The sequence below is a fragment of the Papilio machaon genome, chromosome W, assembly GCF_912999745.1.
Source record: "Papilio machaon chromosome W, ilPapMach1.1, whole genome shotgun sequence".
NCBI classification, from domain to species: Eukaryota; Metazoa; Arthropoda; class Insecta; order Lepidoptera; family Papilionidae; genus Papilio; species Papilio machaon.
The window spans coordinates 4651027-4673209 of NC_060015.1; the positions used below are offsets into that span (position 1 = coordinate 4651027).

General features: G+C 38.7%; 2 protein-coding genes across 2 annotated transcripts; one reads left to right on the forward strand and one right to left on the reverse strand.

Moving 5' to 3' along the window:
• Positions 1-467: 467 nt before the first annotated feature.
• On the reverse strand, positions 468-1736 carry LOC123722953. The gene has a single exon (XM_045685505.1). It carries the CDS (start codon positions 1734-1736, stop codon positions 468-470), a length of 1269 nt encoding a protein of 422 aa, XP_045541461.1.
• A 118-nt stretch (positions 1737-1854) lies between these two features.
• On the forward strand, positions 1855-9830 carry LOC123722954. Its single transcript, XM_045685506.1, has 5 exons — positions 1855-1900; positions 2323-2374; positions 4026-4237; positions 4730-4886; positions 9241-9830. The coding sequence occupies exons 1-5, from the start codon at positions 1855-1857 to the stop codon at positions 9602-9604; spliced, it is 831 nt and encodes a 276-aa protein (XP_045541462.1). The 3' UTR covers positions 9605-9830.
• Positions 9831-22183: the final 12353 nt, after the last annotated feature.

Genomic DNA, 22183 nt, shown 5'->3' on the forward strand with positions numbered 1-22183 from the left:
TGGGGGAGACTGTACTCGCGCGCGACTATGCATCGAAGGGGAACAAATGGGCCGAAGTCACGGTGGTCAAAAGGACCGGGCCGGTTTCCTATAAGGTAGCCTTGGGCAATGGTGTGGAATGGCGTAGACACGCGGACCAGGTGGTCCCAGCCAAGGGACGGTTTTCGTTGTCCCGTACCAGCCACACGTCTACGGGTAACGGGTTAGAGTTACAGACCGAGGAGTCCGAGGTCGGTACGGAGTCGGGAGGACAGCCTATGGATGAGGCATCCAGCGGTGGCGAGTCCCCGGCGGCGTCGCCCCGCGCAGCGACCGAGTTATCTCCGAGGCAGCCGGGGGCTACGCCACCCCAGATGTCTGCCCGCGCACTGCGTGCTTTAAAGCGGGCCAAATTTAATGTATTAGCTTAGTGGGGAGAGATGTAAGGTATTTGTCGGGTATGCGCTTGCACTGAATAAATTAGTTCGTTACCTACCGCGTGGTTTTATTGACGTCTCAGCCTGCATATGTTCAAAATTAGTCAGGTACTTCTGCCATTCAGTTTTCAGGTCTTCAGGAAGTTCAGAGTCCCAGTCCAGGCCGGCTAGCCACAACTTCTGCATAAATATTTTTAAAACAACCACGCAAGGTGCTAGCCAACCCAGAGGGTCAAACGTTTTAGCTATCGCAGATAGCACACTTCGTTTTGTAACAACGTCGTTGTCACGAGGTAAGTTAACTACCAGTTCTAATATATCACTTTGTGGTTTCCAGGCTATGCCCAGAGCTTTCACCGAATCATCCATTTTAATATTCACTGAACCTTTTAACGCTTTTTTCGAATCGGGAATCTCACTTAAAACCGTTTCACTATTAGACGACCACTTATGAAGAAGAAAACCGCCACGTTTAAACAGTTCAGTTAAGCGACGTTGAAGCCGTTGAGTGTCTTCTTCTGTAGATGAGCCCGTCATCAAATCGTCCATATAGAGATCAGTTTTTAGAAGTTCAGCTTCAGGAAACTCTCCACGTTCGTCCTCTGCAAGTTGATGAAGTGTCCTGATGGCAAGATATGGAGCACATGAACTGCCATATGTGACGGTAAGTAAACGATACTCTCTGATCGGGTCTTCCGATGACTCGCGCCACAATATTCTCTGGTAATCAGTGTCTTGCTTTGAGATAAGTATCTGTCGGTACATTTGTTGTATATCAGCTACTAGGCAGTACTTATGTTGTCTCCACCGTGTTACTAAAGCTCGTATATCTTGTTGCAGCGGGGGGCCGATGAGTAACTCATCGTTAAGTGAGTTTCCGTCTACAGGTTTAGCGCTTCCGTCAAAAACTACGCGCAACTTTGTAGTGAGGCTCGAGGCACGAAGAATAGCATGATGTGGTAAGTAATAAGCTCTATTCTTCTTCTCTATTTCAGGTACTATCTCCATGTGACCGAGTGACTCATATTGCCTCATGAACTTGCAGTATTCTTCGTGAAATTCGGGTATTCGCTTAAACTTATTCTCCATCTGATGTAAGCGCTTCAAAGCAAGTTGTCTGGAGTTGCCTAAATTTGGAGCGTCTTCGTCCTTGAAGGGTAGGCGAACCTTATATCGACCGTCAGTGTTTCGAGTGTGAGTTTTCTTAAAATGCTCTTCACACTGTCTTTCAGCTTTTGACAGAGGCTTCACGTTTGGTGAATCTTCATTGATCTCCCAAAACTGACGTAGTAACTGATCAACTTCGACTTGTGTGTGCATAACAACTACTTTGTGTGACTGATGGCCAGACTGCGCCACTTCGCCGCTTACCAGCCAGCCCAATCTTGAGTTCAAAGCGACCAGAGACTCATGGCGTTTTATTATTCCGTCAAGAATAATGTGCGCATATACAACTCCACCTAATAGCACGTCAATAGATCCTGGTTTGTGAAAGTGTGGATCCGCAAGATCTGAAATCTCAGAAGAAGGCCAGGTATCTGATGGGAGCTCTTGTGATGGTAATCTTGATATATTCGTCTAAGGACGTACGCCTTAGCTGTGATCATGTGTGATGGATTTCTGATAGCATGAAAGTTCAACGTAACTTGTGACTTGGTTGTCAGCGGTATAGATGAGATGCCAGTAATTTTTCCGCTGATCGAAGTGCGCTCGAGATTAAGCAGTTGAGCTGCCGCTTCAGTAACAAAGTTTGATTGCGAGCACGGATCAATCAGTGCTCTCAAGACTATCGTGTCGCCGTTCCTCGACTTAACTGCAATTCGTGCGGTTGCCAATATTACTTCCTCACTGTTGCTGTCAACCTCAGTCTTGTAAACGACGGTTGATGTGGTTTGACTTGTTTCAGGTGTACTGGGTGTTGCTGCATCGTTTTCTGGCACTGATGTGGTCTTGTTAGGGTTTGTGAAGTGCAACAGAGTGTGATGTCGTCGACTACATTTTCTACAGGTGGTGCTCTGTCTACACGCATTAACGGAGCGACCCTTTACAAGGCAATTAAAACAAATGCCATTCTTCTTAATAAAATCCTGACGTTGAGGAAGATCTAATGCGGCGAATTCTTTACAATGGCAAAAAAAATGGTTTTTTGAGCAATAAGTGCATTCGCTGCTTACTTCTGTGACAAATGACTTCATATTTGTGGGTTTCTGGTTTGTATAATTTTTAACTAAGTCCTTTTTCTGCGGTTGGTCTTTTTTGTGGGTAACATTTACCATCTCCATGGAACGGAAACGATTTTCTAAAAATAATGATAAAATGGTAAATGTGGGTATGTCTTGAGATGATCCAAGTGACTGTTCCCATTGTTTGTGTGTTTCTAAGTCCAATTTGGATACAACTAAATGTACGACAATTGCATCCCATGTGGAGGTATCCACGCCGAGATTATCAAGAGAATTCAAACATTCCTTCGTAGTATCTAAAATTTCCTTTAAGCTTTTAAAACATTCTGTATTCATCTTCTTTTGATTTAAAAGGCGGCTAATTATTGTAGTGACAATCATACGTTTGTTATTATATCTACTCTCAAGTGTGCTCCAAGCCTTATCGTAATTAGCCTCCGTGAGTGCAAAATGTTTTAGAAGTTGTTCAGCCTCTCCCGATAAACTCGTTTTTAAATAATGATGTTTTTCAATCGTTGTTAGATGCACGTTGTCATGTACGAGAGCCTTAAACAAATCTTTAAAACTTATCCAGTCGTTATAATTACCGGCGAACTTTGGAATCGATAAAGGAGGTAATTTAGTTCTAATCGGGGTGGTCTCGCCATCATTTGTTGCTAAAAAATATCCGACTTCAAAACAAAAAAAACTATCTCAAACAAAATGCGCTCAAAGTAACTTAAAAAAAAACAATTTCAGACAAAATGCACTCAAAAGTAACGTAAAAAAACAATTTCAAACAAAATTCACTCAAAAGTAACATAAAAAAACAATTTCAAACAAAATGCATTCAAAAGTAACGTAAAAAAACAATTTCAAACAAAATTCACTCAAAAGTAACATAAAAAAACAATTTCAAACAAAATGCATTCAAAAGTACCATAAAAAACAATCTCAAACAAAATACACTAAAAAGAAACAAAATAATGTCATGAAAACTTCTTTCTTTCTTTCTTCTCTCTTTCAAAAACCCTCTAAACTCTAAAGAAAGTTCTCTTCTTTCTTGTAACATGTCTATATTGTATAATTATTGTTATTTCGCAGTCGGTGTCGGCCGAAGTAAATAGGTGACATTTTATATTTGAGATGTGTCTGCGCCAAACTTCACGCACCTGGCGGAGCGGCGCGGGAACGTCATTCAATTACTCATTCTTGTCATTGTACTCATTCTATTCATTCTATTCATACCTTTCATTCTCGCACTCACGCGCTAACATGTAACACCAATAATCTAACTTTCAATAAAAACGCATCTAACCTAATTGCAAGCAGTTTTTTATTTCTTGTTCTGTACTGAACAAAGTGGCGACCGTGACAGGACCTGCAAAAGCCAGAAAAAACTATTTCGAAGTTTGAAACTTCTTCGCCGAGTGAAGGACAAATAAAGGTCATCAGCACGTGCACCCGTCCAGCTTTCTATACCTTCTTGGAGGACTACAAAGGGCTGCGACTACATCGGACCACGTGCAACTAGACTTCCTCACGCCGGTCTACATATCAACCAGTCATCCCGAAGGAACCTCACGCCTACGTGGAAGTCAGCCAGCATCGCCTATTGGAGGGAACTGCCTTCTTTTTGTTGCTTCCTGCCTTTCTCAAGTGAGCCCGTTCCTTTTCTACTTTCCTAATTGCCTTGTGCTTTGATTTGCAAACAAATATTTTGGCTTTTCAGTGTTTAAGTGATTTAAAAAATTACGCAAATTACGCTAATTACGCTCATATCTAGCTATAGCGAGTGTCTAAATTATTGAACAAATTTAAATTATCAAATTGCTATATTCATCTATGATCAAAGTTGAAAGTCATGCCGCGTGCGCATTTCTTTGTGACCCATTCATTCATTCATTCTAATAACCGCTAAAATCACGCTTGCATTGCAGCGTATTTCGCTTTATTTATATTGCTCCTCGCTGCTTATCAGCTTATTTCATTTAATTTAGCGTTAAAATAAATTAATTTTGCCCATTTGTATATAAAATTATAGAAACCCATCATTGATTAAACAGATAAACGCGCTTTTGCCGCTAAGAATCATCATATTTCCTAGTAAATCGTAAAATTGTTTCAATCGTTTTATTATATCAATTCCAGCCATTATCAACGCATCGGACAAACAACAGTCGACTCGCGTGACGTCACCCTTTGTCTACGTGTATGCAGCTACCTGTGCTCTTCACTCAAGTGACCATACGTGCGTGTGCGAACAGTCGCGCGAGGCTGCGGCTGACTACGAAGCGAGGAGCGTATCGTATGCAATTTTAACTTACATTCCACTTTTAATACATTCATTAGTTATTTATTTATTTCATCGCAATGTCTACAGAAACCGAATCTAAAGAACTTAAGGTTCTCAATATTAAACGTAGCAATATAAAAGGACGTTTAACTAAATTTAAGAATTTTATCGATAATTTAAAAACTTCAGAATCTATTTCAGATGTAGAATTAACTGAGCTTGCGATGAAATTATCTAGAATTGAAGCTTTGTTTATCGAGTTCGAAGAGTTGCAAAACCAAATAGAATTTTTAAACATTTCAAATCAAGAAATTGAATTGACTACTCGCGATATTTTTGAGCAAGACTTTGATCACTACATTTCTCTGGCTCAAAATATAATAAAAACGTATTCAACTTCCAAGTCAGCTAATTGTGAAATTCATTCAAATTCTTCAAATCATTCTAATAATTCTTGTCAACATAAGGATGATTATGAAACGCTTGGTTTTAAATTACCTATAATAAAAATACCGAGTTTCGATGGAACATATTTCAAGTGGTTGGAGTTTAAGGAAACATTTAGTTCTTTAGTTCATGAAAATTCTAAAATTAAAAATATTCACAAATTTCATTATCTTAATTCTTACTTGGAAGGTGAAGCCGCCCGTGTCATTAGTAACTTAGAAGTTTCAGATCTTAATTATTCACAAGCCTGGCAACTCTTATGTGAACGCTTTGATAACAAAAGACAATTGATCAACAATCATTTAAAATCACTATTGAATTTTGAATACGTCCGCGAGACTGACAAGTCACTTCGTTTCATCACTGATCACATTACTAAAAACTTGCGCGCCCTCAGTACACTGGGCCTACCTACTGACAAGTGGGACGTTTTAATAATTTATATAGTTACAGCAAAGTTAGACAGTGCTACATCTTTTAAATGGGAGGAACATAGGAATAATCTGTCCGATATACCTACGCTTAGTGACTTCTTTGCTTTCCTAAGAAAACGTGCAGATATTTTAGAGATTGTGCATCGCAATAAACAAGAAAAACAAAACAAAATTAAATATACAAATTCTACTGCACCTAACAATAAGATGCAAACTAAGTCTTTTGTAGTTACTTCTAAAGACGCTGTTTCTAATTCCAGTAAAACTTTCGAGTGTGTATATTGTAAGGGTAACCATCGTCTATACGAATGTTATTCATTTAAGGGCAAATCACCAGAAGACAGGAACTCAATAGTAGCAACATTGAAATTATGTAAAAATTGTTTGAGATCAGGTCATGTTGATGAGAACTGCAAGCTTCCAGGTTCTTGTCGATCTTGTAAAAAACGTCATAATTCACTTTTACATATTATTAAAGAATGTGAAAATTCTAGTGACAGCGTTCCGTCTACTCAATCGGTAGTAATGTCCGTCTTGTCTTCTACTGAAGTGTTGTTGTGTACAGCCAAGGTTTTAGTATCTAATCCCATAACTAAAAAATCTATTACAGTGCGAGCCTTACTTGATTGCGGGAGTCAGTCTTCTTTTATAACCGAGTCGGTCCAACAAAAATTGAGCTTGACTCCTCAGCCTTCAAACGTTAATATACTTGGTATTGGTAATGCTCAAGTCAACCTAAATACAAAAAGATGCATTTTACAATTACAATCTAATAATAGTTCTTTCAATGTAACAATGAGTTGTTTAGTTTTGCCTGTAATATCCAGCAATTTGCCAAAGATATATTTTGATTACAAAGACATAAATTTACCTAAGCTTGAATTAGCGGATCCTAGTTTTAACGAACCATCTCCTATTGATATGCTCATTGGCGCTGACCTATTCTGGGACCTGATAGGCTCAGAGCAGCGCTGTCTAGGGGACCAAATTAAAACCCCTAATCTTCGTAGCTCTAAACTTGGTTGGCTTGTTGCTGGTCCCCTACCTAATTTATCTAAAATTTCTATTCCAAATAATTCATCAACATGTAACTTCTGTCTAAAGGATGATAATTTTTCTAATAATTTCTCTATAGATCAACATGAAAATTGTAATTTCGAAAAGGCCTTGTCAAGATTTTGGGAATTAGAAAGTTTTCCCCACAATAAGCCCCTAACACAAGAGGAAAAATTATGTGAACAGCATTTCCTTTCCACTACTACGCGTTTAAGTGACGGTCGGTTTTGCGTCAGTTTACCGCTCCGTGATGATCGAGACTGTTTAGGTGATTCTTATCAACTAGCCAAAAAAAGGTTTTTAAATTTAGAAGCGCGGTTCAAACGGCAACCAGAGCTTAAAAAAGCCTATGCCGATTTCATATGCGAGTATGCCGAGCTTGGTCACTTAAATGAATCTAAAGTACCTAAACCTATTAATTCATTCTTTCTTCCCCATCATCCTGTAATCAGAGAAAAGAGCGAGTCAACTAAATTACGTGTCGTGTTCGATGCGTCGGCTCGTTCTACGTCAGGTTTGTCAGTAAATGACTTACAAATGATAGGGCCTACAATACAAGATTCACTTTTCAACATTTTAATTCGCTTCCGACAGTATAAATATATCATCTCGGGCGATATAGAGAAGATGTATCGTCAAGTTAGCTTAAGAGAGTCAGATCGTGACCTACAACTTATTCTTTGGCGGGAAAACGAAAATGACCCTTTACGTACTTTACGCTTAAATACGGTGACATACGGTTTTTCCAGTGCGAGTTTTTTAAGTACTAGATGCATCTGGCAGTTGGGCGAGGAATGTGACGACGATAAAATAAAAAATATAATACAACAGGATTTTTACTGTGATGATTTGCTTACAGGCTCTGACTCCATCGCGGAGCTTCGTCACATTCAGCGCGCCGTGTCAGATGAACTGAAAAAAGGTTGTTTTAATTTAAGAAAATACCGGTCTAACGTTCCCAAATTGTTTATGTCCGATTCGATAAATCCAGAAGAAGGTAACTTAATTATCAGCAATTCTACAAGCACTCTGGGCATCGGTTGGTCTCCTTCTTCAGATCAATTAAATTTTCAAGTCAATTTTTCCCCGCCTGAGAACATCACTAAAAGATCGATCTTATCTACTACATTTAAAATATTTGATCCTCTTGGATTGCTATCCCTATGTACAATAAAACCAAAAATTCTTATTCAAAAACTATGGTTTCTAAAAATAGGCTGGGATGACGAGATCACTCAAGATATTCTTTCTTTCTTTTGCAACCCGATTATTTATGGCCTCAAGAAATTTCACCGGTTTTCGATTTGCCAGAGTTGAAAACAGTTTCTACTTTATCAGCGGAAACGATAACGACGTCTCCTGTGGTAGATTTTAAAAGATTTTCTAAATTTCGTACCTTACAACGAACTTATGCAAGAGTTTTCAGATTTTTACACAACTGTCGTAATCCTAAAAATAAACTAACTGGCTGTCTGCACGTGGATGAACTTAATAAATCCCTACAGTTTATTATCAGTCAAGCTCAGAATGAATTCTTTTCTAATGAAATTAGTCGGTTAAAGTGTAAAAAATCTCTTTCAACAAAGTCATCTCTCTCTTCCTTAAATCCCTTTCTCGACGCAGATGCACTTCTTCGAGCAGGAGGTAGAATTGATTCTTCCGCCTATTCTTATGAAAAACGACATCCTATTATTTTAAAATTTGATCATCTATTGACAAAACTTTAATTTCAAAATGAACACGAGCGTCTTTTACACGCTGGACCCCAACAAGTTCTAGCTTCAATTAGAGACCGCTATTGGCCTCTCGGTGGCCGTAACTTAGCAAGAAAGGTAGCTCGTAACTGTCTAGTTTGTCGTCGTTTTAAAGGTACGACGATGAGTAACATAATGGGCGATATGCCTAACGAAAGAGTAGACCCAGGTTTTCCATTTCATACCGTTGGTACTGATTTCGCTGGACCGTTCCTAATCAGTGATCGAAAGGGCCGTGGATGTAAAATAACTAAATGTTATTTGTGTATTTTTATATGCTTTTATTTTAACACTAAAACGATTTATAGCTCGCAGAGGTTTGCCTAAATTAATTTACTGTGACAACGGTAGGAATTTCGTTGCCGCGTCTAAGGAAATTTCATCTTTTTTACAGTCAAATATTGACGCTATTTGTGATTATGCAGCTCTTCGAGGTATCGATTTTAAATTTTCACCTGCTTACGCTCCTCACTTCAACGGTTTAGCCGAGGCTGGAGTAAAATCCGCTAAATTTCATATTCGTAGGGTCTTAGGAAATAGTCATTTAACCTTTGAGGAGCTAACTTCTTTGTTTGTTCAAATCGAGGCCATCCTAAACAGCCGACCCTTGTGTCCCCTCAGTCCCTCGCCTAATGATTTTCAACCTCTCACCCCGGCACACTTTTTGATTGGCAGGCCGCTTACATCACTACCGTCACCGAGCTTCCTTGACTGCAACACCAATCGACTCGACAGGTTTCAATACCTAGAGCAGATAAGACAACATTTCTGGAAACGTTGGGCTAACGAATACATTGCGGAATTGCAACAACGTTCAAAGTGGCGTACTCAATCAAGACACTTGAAGATCGACGATCTTGTCCTTGTAAAGGAGGACAATACACCTCCATTATGTTGGCGCCTCGGTCGAGTCAATAGGTTGTATCCTGGCCCTGATGATGTCCCTCGTGTCGCTGACGTCGTGACTTCTCATGGAACCGTTCGAAGAGCACTCAATCGCCTATGCCTTCTTCCCTCCCCGGAAGAAGACCTATCTTGAAGGATGTCTCCTTCAAGGCCCCGGAGGATGTCTGCGCCAAACTTCACGCACCTGGCGGAGCGGCGCGGGAACGTCATTCAATTACTCATTCTTGTCATTGTACTCATTCTATTCATTCTATTCATACCTTTCATTCTCGCACTCACGCGCTAACATGTAACACCAATAATCTAACTTTCAATAAAAACGCATCTAACCTAATTGCAAGCAGTTTTTTATTTCTTGTTCTGTACTGAACAAGATGTATTAGACATACTTACGTTTATGTCCCTACTTAGGCCGAAACCGACTCCAAAATAACAATAATTATACAATATAGACATGTTACAAGAAAGAAGAGAACTTTCTTTAGAGTTTAGAGGGTTTTTGAAAGAGAGAAGAAAGAAAGAAAGAAGTTTTCATGACATTATTTTGTTTCTTTTTAGTGTATTTTGTTTGAGATTGTTTTTTATGGTACTTTTGAATGCATTTTGTTTGAAATTGTTTTTTTATGTTACTTTTGAGTGAATTTTGTTTGAAATTGTTTTTTTACGTTACTTTTGAATGCATTTTGTTTGAAATTGTTTTTTTATGTTACTTTTGAGTGAATTTTGTTTGAAATTGTTTTTTTACGTTACTTTTGAGTGCATTTTGTCTGAAATTGTTTTTTTTTAAGTTACTTTGAGCGCATTTTGTTTGAGATAGTTTTTTTTGTTTTGAAGTCGGCTATTTTTTTTTCTTAAAATGTTTGTTTTATTTCTCAATTTTTAGTGAATTTGAAGTTTAATTACAAATTTCCTTAATACGTATAAGGACATAAATAAGACAAATAAAGAAAAGGACTTTCCTATTTAATATGTGTGCACTTCAATTCAAAAACTAATTTAGAATACACCAGATAACCACTTATCCTTTAAACAATGAAATAATTATCAAAATCGGTATACAAATTGAAAATTAACGAACTAATACATCGTAGCGTGCCTTTAATTTTGTCCAGCCGCGCGCCGCAGTAGCATTATTCGAATGCGCGTAGTTTTTAATAATTTAATATCTTCCAAACTATTGATCAGAATTACATAGTTTAAAGGCTAATGTAATCTGCATTTAATACTCTAGCCATCAAACATATTTATTTGGATAAGGATTCATATCGAATATAATATAATAGCGCCGTAAGCTTACGACGCTGTTTTTCGTGTGCAATTTAATCGAAGTTTGTTCATAATAACATGGTTTTTGTGAGACATCCATAGATGATAGATATATGCCACCTGAGACTTTTATTTAGCAAATTTAAGGATCTATAATTACTCGATACATCATTTTAATGTAGGTCATATAGTTTGACCTACGTAAGCCCAGAAAGCAAATTTGTGCTATTCATTATAACGCGATGTAGCATTTTTCGTTTCCGCGTAATTTTATTCTTACGATATCTCCTGAACTATTAGACAGAATGATATAGTTTCAATTGCAAATATAATCTACATTTAATTCTCTTGATAATGAACATATTTATTTACATAAGGGTTAATACTGAACTTGAATAATAGCGTCGGAAATAGGGCATGAATTTAATTAATGTTTCTAAAGAAAAAAATGGTTATTGTGAGAAAACTATAAAAGATAGATATATGCTATCGCGGACTTTTATTTAGCACATTTAAAGAGCTACAATTCGCCATACATCATTTTTATGTAGGTCCTATAGTTTAGCCTACGTAAGCGCTGAAAGCAAAAATGTCCCTAATTTCCGCAACAAATTTTGAAGCTATATTCAAAATCTACTAGTCTTCTAGTTATTTAAAAAAAAAAACAAAAAAGTGGGACCCACCTGCAAGCACTTCCTTTCGATTAAAATATTTTTCATCAAAATCGGACCACCAGGGGCGGAGTTTCGCGGTAACACACATAAAAAAAAAAAAAAATACAGTCGAATTGATAACCTCCTTCTTTTTGAAGTCGGCTAAAAACTCTGCGTAGTGTTATTTGATTGTGGTTGACCTTTCGAAAATTCCAATAAATAATCCTTTAATAATCCCTTAAATTCTAGATATATGTCTTCAGTTGTCTCATATAGACTTTCGGCATTACATTGTAACTGCTCCAGTTCAGTTTTCGTAACCGTTGATTTAATCATCTCATATTGAGTTTGATACTTAGACCAATAACTTTCTAATGTTTCTAACCGTGCTTGTAGATAGCCGAGTGTGTATCTTGATTTAGACGTCTTTTTAGTATTACTTTGTAACTTAGAAATACGTTCCGATAACGTTTTTTGTGATTCACAAAGTTGAGCCATTGTTTACGTTTATGACGCGAATTCACTACAAAATAAGTTCAATGTCCACTTTCCCTATCTAAATATTATTATTGTCCAAGTATCATTAGTCCAAAATTAATTACACACTGTTTAAATGTCCAAGTTTGTGAAATAGTTCATAAAGGTTTTCACCGGTGCACGAAATCAAAGTAAATATTTACAGTCTAATCTTACCAACTCGCAGTAATTAGCACTTAGCCTTTTACACTATTGTTTTTTGCACTTATTACACTTTCACATTCCGGTTCTAGAAGGACCAAACATGTTAATAACTACACTTTTAACTCAAAAATTTATTGAAATAAACAGCGAGAGAACAATTTTGCTTAATCACTAACGTCAAATCTGATTTTTTTATCCACCCTCATTTTACTGTTATTAATAAAAACGGGTTGTTAAGTCAATGTTGCTAGTTAAATGAATTTAACCAGATTTGAAGATTTTTACATTAAACAATTACATATAAAAAATTCATTCTAGCTTAACTCATCATACGGATAGACATTTAAAACTATTGTTTATGTTCCTAAGAATAAAATAATTTTATTATGTATATATGATCAAATTATTTTGTTTAAATCGTTGTGTTTCAGTATAGTAAACACAGGGCTAGTATCGTTCTTTCTGACGTGAATCTTACAGTATTTTACCCAAACGTATTTGTAGCCCTTCTCGAAGCAAAGTCGCTTCGTTTCTCTCGGTGGTAGGTTCGCCGCAGGCTTCAAGGTTACCACCCATCAAGCAAAGCCTCGCCGCCAAGCGACTTCTGTCGCGTTCCGGTGTGATGTTTGGTGAAGCCTTATGGGGGTTGGGTCTGGGCAGTTGCAATGCGAATGATGACCGGGTATGATACGCTATATATTGATGGGTCGGGTGCTTGAGCTCGGAGGGTAGCGGGATCCGAAGCACGGTTCTCCGCTGGCCGACCGCAGGTAGTTGGGGGCCCAAGTAGTGGGTTAGCCACTCACGAAAGGCTGCCCCGCCAACTGTGAAAAATCCCAGAGTGGCTTCATCGTGCCGATTGGCGACCGGGTGAGAGGACCCGATGGCGATCTCTGGGGGGGTTCGGGCGTCCCCGCAGTCTCCGTGTCAAGCCCCCATCGGCACATCATATCTGGCTGTGTTATGGGGTTATTGTAGCATTGCCTCGCTCAACTTCCTTCCTCCATCCATTCACTCCCTCCTCATGGCCAAGCAAAAAAGAAAGAGTAAGAAATTACAGCGGTTGCACTTCCTCTCGCTTAAAGTGCACTTCACTAACATCAGAGGAGTGCACTCTAATATCAATGCGGTCCACCACCACCTCGAGACCAGTAAGCCGCACCTACTCTTTCTTACGGAAACGCAGATTCGATGTCCCACAGACGCGGCGTATCTTGACTACACAGGTTATACTATGGAGCATAATTTTCATCCACGCGCCGGAGTTTGTGTATACGTCCGCAGTGACATCTGCCTCCAGCGTCTGCGTCATTTGGAGGACCCCACATTTTCCATAATCTGGGTTATGGTGGACACAGGCATCGAAAAGATCGTTTATGCCTGCGTCTATCGCGCACACAGTGGTGACCAGGAGACGACTCGGCTATTTCAACAACTCAGTGAGGCCGCTGATAAAGTCCAACACCGGTATCCTACAGCGCAACTTGTCTTTTTGGGGGACTTCAACGCTTATCACCAAGACTGGCTGTTCCCATACCAGAAAACCGACCACGCTGGGAAAGAAGCGCGAAATTTTGCGTCGTCGTTCAACCTGACCCAGCTCGTAAAAGAAGCGACTAGGGTACCTGACGTAGTTGTTCACACAGCTAATTGTCTTGACCTTCTGCTGACTACCGATCCAGACAGATACGTTGTAGCGGTAACTTCACCCTTAGGAACCTCTGACCAGTGTCTGGTGAAATCTGTGTCGTCTTATTCTCCCTCAGACCGTGATATACGCGGAGTTCGGCGAATATGGCAATACAAGGCAGCAGATTGGGACGAGATGCGTCATTTCTTTGCATCTTATCCTTGGCGGCAGGTTTGCTTCTCTTCTGAAGACCCGTCGGAATGCGCGGATTTCATAACCGATGTGGTGCGTCAAGCTATGGAATATTTCATACCCTATAAAGACGTCCCCATTGGTGGCAAAGCTCGGCCATGGTTTAACGCCGAATGCGCGGCAGCTGAAAAGCGCAAACATTCGGCGTATCTTGCATGGTCTGAGGCTCGACAGCGTAAATTACCGGATTTAGCTGATAGGAAGAGAGCCTTTAACCAAGCCGCCAAGTCTTACAAAAGGATTTTGCAGAAGGCTCGCCTGAGTCACATCAATCGCATTGGCGCAAAGCTCTCCAGGCAACCCTGCGGTAGTAGAGCTTTTTGGTCCCTAGCTAAAGCGGTAGAGGCGAACTTCTGTAGGCCCTCACTACCACCGCTGGTAAAACCCGATGGTACACTAGCTCACACGGCAAAAGAGAAAGCGGACCTATTTGCAACCCTCTTTGCCAATAATTCGCGGCTTGACATCGGCAATGCTCAAACACCCTCAATCCCCTGCTGCGAGACGATTATGTCGGAAATCCGCATTAGGCAGAAAGAGGTCTTAAAAGTATTGCGTAGTCTAGACGTGAACAAAGCCAGTGGACCGGATGGAATACCAGCTATTGTTCTTAAGACGTGCGCGGCCGAGTTGTCTCCAATTCTGACACGTTTGTATCGCCTCTCGTTCAAAGCTGGAAAAGTGCCTAAATCCTGGAAGCTGGCTAATGTGCAGCCCGTGCCTAAAAAAGGCAGTCGTGCCGACCCTGCAAATGATCGACCCATCTCAATCACTTCTATACTCTGTAAGATTATAGAACGTGTATTGAACTCCCGCCTCATCGCGTACCTAGAACAGAATGATCTCCTCAGCGACCGACAATACGGATTTCGCCGAAATTGGTCGACAGGAGACCTTCTAGTGTATGCCACTCACCTAATTGGCGAGGCCCTAGAAAAGAACGGGGAGGCCATTGCTGTCTCTCTCGACATCTCAAAGGCTTTTGACAGGGTTTGGCATGCCAGCCTTATAAGCAAGCTTCCAGCCTACGGTATATCCCCTGGTCTGATAGAGTGGATAAAGGACTTCCTGAGTGAGCGATCGCTTCGCGTCGTTGTCGACGGTTCTTCGTCTGACACTATGGCGACTAATGCTGGTGTTCCTCAGGGTTCCGTTCTCTCTGCAACTCTTTTTCTGCTGCATATTAACGACCTGCTCATTCCCGGTATCTTTGGGTATGCAGATGACAGCACAGTTATAGAGAGATATCTACCGGTAGGTCGGACCAATCGAGATCAAGTACAGTCTGAACGTGAGGCCATGGTAGAGCGTACTAATCGCACACTCGAGGCAGTCTCATCTTGGGGACAGGCCAATCTTGTGCGATTCAACGCCGCCAAAACACAAGCGTGTGTATTCACCGCCAAAAAGAGCGAGTTCACCGTAGCTCCCACTTTCCAGAATGTGTCCCTCGAATTCACCAACTGTCTGCAGTTACTGGGCGTCGAAATTTCGTCGAATCTTAACTTCGGACAGTTTATAGAGTCTAAGGCGAAGGTAGCTGCAAGGAAACTTGGAGTCCTTTCAAAGGTACGGCGGTACTTTACACCGAGACAGCTTTTGACCCTGTACAAAGCACAGATCCGGCCATGTGTGGAGTACTGCTGTCATATCTGGGCAGGCGCAGCAAAGTACCAACTCGCGGCACTAGATTCAGTAGAGAGGCGAGCCAAAAAGTTGTTCGGTGACCAAGACCTAAATTTAATCAGTCTTGAGCACAGGAGTAGAGTGGCTAGTCTCTCGGTATTTTACAGGCTGCATTTTGGGGAGTGTGCGCAGGAATTACACGACATAATTCCACCAGCACCTTTCTACCATCGGACGTTCAGACATACGGCTGGAATCCATCCTTATGCAGTAGACGTGACGCGCGTTCGAACGAAAAAGTTTGAATCATCGTTCCTTGTGCGTACTGCTAAGGATTGGAATAAGTTGCCGGCGTCAGTTTTTCCGTCCAAGTACGATGTGGGGGCCTTCAAGAGTAGAGTGAATAGGCATCTACAAAGCTAGCGCGTACCATCTTTAGACCACATCTTCACCTCATCGGGTGAGATCGTGGTCAAGCGCTAACTTTTTAAATATAAAAAAAAAAAAAGTAAGTAGGGCTTTGTGATGCGGCGTGAGATGGTCATTTATGAAGATCCGTTGTTTATCACCCTCGAAACCGATATCTTTCGCGTACAAATCCTTGTTGGCCCGCGCCGCGGCGGCGAACTCCTCTTTGACATAGCGATTCACAAAGGTGACAATAATAGATTTAGCACTCCCAGAGAAAGACGGAACACGGGCAATGTAGTTTATTTGAGATTTATTAAACGAAAAACCGCCGACGAAGCTGAGGCAGGGCTGCGGCACTGAGGACATCTCCAGGCGGCCCTGCGATCGGCGCCCAGCTTCCTGTAGCCCGCCTCAGTGATGCTCGCGCAGCCGAAGCACAGTTATTTATTGCACCATCCACATTTGACACAGTCACTCACCACCGACTTGCATAGCGAACAGTGCATTATTGGAATAATTTCTTTTCTACGTTTGACTTAGGTTAGTTACGCACGAGCGTATCGTTAGGCGTTTCGCGACTGACTCTGAATGTTCCTGTTTCTAGCATCAAGTTTACTATAAAAGTAATAGGTTCGGAAATAAAAGATATACTTTGTTTTATTAGATACATGGGAATATGATCGTATCCAAAACTGTTTTTAGGCTTTAAGATGTGAACAATTCTACTTATATCATGAGTGGTTACTGGTGACAAGAACATACTTTTATAGTTAGATACTTTGTCATTAATTTGAAATGAATTTGGATTTACGCTTTTTTGATTTTGCGTAATAAACGTATTGTTGAAAATTTCAGCTACATCCGTTGCATCTATGTAGATTTGATTTTTTAGCCGACTTCAAAAAGAAGGAGGTTATCAATTCGACTAATTTTTTTTTTTTATGTGTGTTACTGCGAATCTCCGCTCCTGGTGGTCCGATATTAATAAAAATTATTTTTATCCAAAGAAAGTGCTTGCAGATGGGTCCCATTTTTTTGTTTTTTAGCCGACTTCAAAAAGAAGGAGGTTATCAATTCGACTGAATTTTTTTTTATGTGTGTTACTGCGAATCTCCGCTCCTGGTGGTCCGATTTTAATAAAAATTATTTTTATAGAAAGAAAGTGCTTGCAGATGGGTCCCATTTTTTTTTTTAAATAACTAGAAGACTAGTAGATTTTGAATATAGCTTCAAAATTTGTTGCGAAAATTAGGGACATTTTTGCTTTCAGCGCTTACGTAGGCTAAACTATAAGACCTACATCAAAATGATGTATGGCGAATTGTAGCTCTTTAAATGTGCTAAATAAAAGTCCGCGATAGCATATATCTATCTTTTATAGTTTTCTCACAATAACCATTTTTTTCTTTACGAAACATTAATTAAATTCATGCCCTATTTCCGACGCTATTATTCAAGTTCAGTATAAACCCTTATGTAAATAAATATGTTTATTATCAAGAGAATTTAATGTAGATTATATTTGCCCTTGAAACTATATCATTCTGTCTAATAGTTTAGGAGATATCGTAAGAATAAAATTACGCGGAAACGAAAAATGCTACATCGCGTTACAATGAATAGCACAAATTTGCTTTCTGGGCTTACGTAGGTCAAACTATATGACCTACATTAAAATGATGTATGGAGTAATTATAGATCCTTAAATTTGCTAAATAAAAGTCTCAGGTGGCATATATCTATCATCTATGGATATCTCACAAAAACCATGTTATTGTGAACAAACTTCGATTAAAATGCACACGAAAAACAGCGTCGTAAGCTTACGGCGCTATTATATTATATTCGATATGAATCCTTATCCAAATAAATAAGTTTGATGGCTAGAGTATTAAATGCAGATTACATTAGCCTTTAAACTATGTAATTCTGATCAATAGTTTGGAAGATATTAAATGATTAAAAACTACGCGCAATCGAAAAATGCTAGTGCGGCTCGCGGCTGGACAAAAACTATCTCAAACAAAATGCGCTCAAAAGTAACTTAAAAAAAACAATTTCAAACAAAATGCACTCAAAAGTAACGTAAAAAAACAATTTCAAACAAAATTCACTCAAAAGTAACATAAAAAAACAATTTCAAACAAAATGCATTCAAAAGTACCATAAAAAACAATCTCATACAAAATACACTAAAAAGAAACAAAATAATGTCATGAAAACTTCTTTCTTTCTTTCTTCTCTCTTTCAAAAACCCTCTAAACTCTAAAGAAAGTTCTCTTCTTTCTTGTAACATGTCTATATTGTATAATTATTGTTATTTCGCAGTCGGTGTCGGCCGAAGTAAATAGGTGACATTTTATATTTGAGATGTATTAGACATACTTACGTTTATGTCCCTACTTAGGCCGAAACCGACTCCAAAATAACAATAATTATACAATATAGACATGTTACAAGAAAGAAGAGAACTTTCTTTAGAGTTTAGAGGGTTTTTGAAAGAGAGAAGAAAGAAAGAAAGAATGAATGCATTTTGTTTGAAATTGTTTTTTTATGTTACTTTTGTGTGAATTTTGTTTGAAATTGTTTTTTTACGTTACTTTTGAGTGCATTTTGTTTGAAATTGTTTTTTTTAAGTTACTTTTGAGCGCATTTTGTTTGAGATAGTTTTTTTTGTTTTGAAGTCGGCTATTTTTTTTTCTTAAAATGTTTGTTTTATTTCTCAATTTTTAGTGAATTTGAAGTTTAATTACAAATTTCCTTAATACGTATAAGGACATAAATAAGACAAATAAAGAAAAGGACTTTCCTATTTAATATGTGTGTACTTCAATTCAAAAACTAATTTAGAATACACCAGATAACCACTTATCCTTTAAACAATGAAATAATTATCAAAATCGGTATACAAATTGAAAATTAACGAACTAATACATCGTAGCGTGCCTTTGTACTCTTTCAGAGTGCCGGCGGGCGCGGGTGCTAGCGCGGGCGCGTGTAAATCAAAATGTATGCAGACGCCATTTGCGTTCACAGTGCTCCCGCGAGCTGCGCGTCTTCATGAGGCGGGCGCGGGCGCGGGTGGCGCGGGAGTTTCTAATGGCTCAGTCCGCGCGTATCGTTCACAGTGATATAGCGTCTGTTAGGCGACTACGCGTGTGATTCTAAACCATTTTGATTCACCCGCCGAAGCGTCGTCAATCGTCATGGATATCAATACTGAAGAATTTATATCTGCAGTACAACATCGCACTGCTATTTGGCAAAGCAAACATCTGCAACATTTAACAGTAATAAATCAGCTTAAAATACATAAAATTCTCCAAAATTTTCTCTTCCTTTATTTAAATCGTGTGCGCCAAACTTCATATATTGAAATTTCCATTTCAAGTATGAATTTTCCATTAATAAAAACAAATCTTCATCCATGTCTTCTAAATACGTAGCAAAGTTTGAGAACGACCTATCACATGTGCAATGACACTCCTAGCTCGATCGCCACTGTGAATACGCAGACGCCAAGACCCGAGCGCCCGCGCCCGCCGCCGCACCCGCTAGTGCAGTCTGAAGAGTACCTTTAATTTTGTCCAGCCGCGCGCCGCAGTAGCATTTTTCGAATGCGCGTAGTTTTTAATAATTTAATATCTTCCAAACTATTGATCAGAATTACATAGTTTAAAGGCTAATGTAATCTGCATTTAATACTCTAGCCATCAAACATATTTATTTGGATAAGGATTCATATCGAATATAATATTATAGCGCCGTAAGCTTACGACGCTGTTTTTCGTGTGCAATTTAATCGAAGTTTGTTCATAATAACATGGTTTTTGTGAGACATCCATAGATGATAGATATATGCCACCTGAGACTTTTATTTAGCAAATTTAAGGATCTATAATTACTCGATACATCATTTTAATGTAGGTCATATAGTTTGACCTACGTAAGCCCAGAAAGCAAATTTGTGCTATTCATTGTAAGGCGATGTAGCATTTTTCGTTTCCGCGTAATTTTATTCTTACGATATCTCCTAAACTATTAGACAGAATGATATAGTTTTAATTGCAAATATAATCTACATTAAATTCTCTTGATAATGAACATGTTTATTTACATAAGGGTTAATACTGAACTTGAATAATAGCGTCGGAAATAGGGCATGAATTTAATTAATGTTTCGTAAAGAAAAAAATGGTTATTGTGAGAAAACTATAAAAGATAGATATATGCTATCGCGGACTTTTATTTAGCACATTTAAAGAGCTACAATTCGCCATACATCATTTTGATGTAGGTCTTATAGTTTAGCCTAAGTAAGCGCTGAAAGCAAAAATGTCCCTAATTTTCGCAACAAATTTTGAAGCTATATTCAAAATCTACTAGTCTTCTAGTTATTTAAAAAAAAAAACAAAAAAAATGGGACCCACCTGCAAGCACTTCCTTTCGATTAAAATAATTTTTATCAAAATCGGACCACCAGGGGCCGAGTTTCGCGGTAACACACATAAAAAAAAAAAAAAAAAAAAAAATACAGTCGAATTGATAACCTCCTTCTTTTTGAAGACGGCTAAAAATTAAAGGCAAGCTACGATGTATTAGTTCGTTAATTTTCAATTTGTATACCGATTTTGATAATTAGTTCATTGTTTAAAGGATAAGTGGTTATCTGCTGCATTCTAAATTAGTTTTTGAATTGAAGTACACACATATTAAATAGGAAAGTCCTTTTCTTTATTTGTCTTATTTCTTTCCTCATACGTATTAAGGAAATTTGTAATTGAACTTCAAATTCACTAAAAATTGTGATATAAAACAAAAAATTTTAAATTAATTTTATTCTTAGGAACATAAACAATAGTTTTAAATGTCTATCCGTATGATGAGTTAAGCTAGAATGAATATTTATATGTAATAAATAATTACATATTTAGTTATACGAGTATAAGTAGCGGATAAATAAAATAAATACATTATATTTTCTTGATCTTTTACTTTCATAATAAGTACCTATCTACATAAGTTGTTCATTCATTTCAATATTAAAACAATAATGGGTTGATTCAGCTGACATTGATCTGCATAGTTTATAACGATGGATGATGTCGGATCATATCTCATTATAAACGTTACCGCTTCGCGCGTCGGTAAAGTTAAACATTAAACATCTGATTGATGAATGAACAGCTGAATAATGAAAAGAATTAGGGCAATCCAGATACGCTGAATGATGGCGTATCTGGTTGCCCTAATTCTTACCTACTCCTGCCGACCTGATTTCGCGGGGAGTAAGTCTCGAGGATTTAGTTTTATCTAAGTTGTGGTGGGAAGGTCCTACATTTTTACAAGTATTAAAATTTTAATTTCAATTTAACTACACATATAATTTCAAATGCTGAGTTATTACCTATTGATTTGCCTGAACTTAAATCTAACGCTACAAATTATACATTTTTAAATCAAAATATTAATACAGACGAAACATTCTTTCCATTCAACAGATTCTCTAACTTCAATCGTATGATTAACGCGACTGCTTATGTACTGCGCTTCACGCACAACAGCCGGCCGCGCCACAGAACCGATCAGCTGACGGGTGCGATCAATGTCGATGAGTTGAGTCGTGCAGTGATTATGCTAGCTAAGTTATCACAAAGGGAGTCATTTTCTTTGGAGTACAATTTGCTAAAGAGTGGAAGGAATGTTAAGTCTAGCAACAGACTTTCAAGTCTAAATTTATTTTTAGATGAAAAGGACCTAATTCGCGTAGGTGGCAGAATAAAAAATTCTTTAGATTTTAATTATAATAAGAAACACCCTATACTTCTTTGTTCTAAGCACTATTTTACTCGCTTGTTATTTATTCATGAACACAATCAAGCTTTACATTGCGGGCCGCAGGCGCTGCTGTACCGCTTACGCGATCAGTGGTGGCCGCTGTCCGGTAGGAATCTCGCGCGGAAGGTGACTCATCAGTGCGTCGCTTGCACACGGGCTAGGGGAAAAACGCTAAGCCCACTTATGGGCAACCTGCCTAAGGAGCGCTTGATGGCAGATTTTCCTTTTATTGGCACAGGTGTAGACTACGCTGGACCAGTGTACGTTTTAAATCGTAAAGGTAGGGGTGCTTAATTAGTAAAATCCTATATCTGTCTAATATAATGTTCGTAAGAAACGGGATTCTTACCACGAT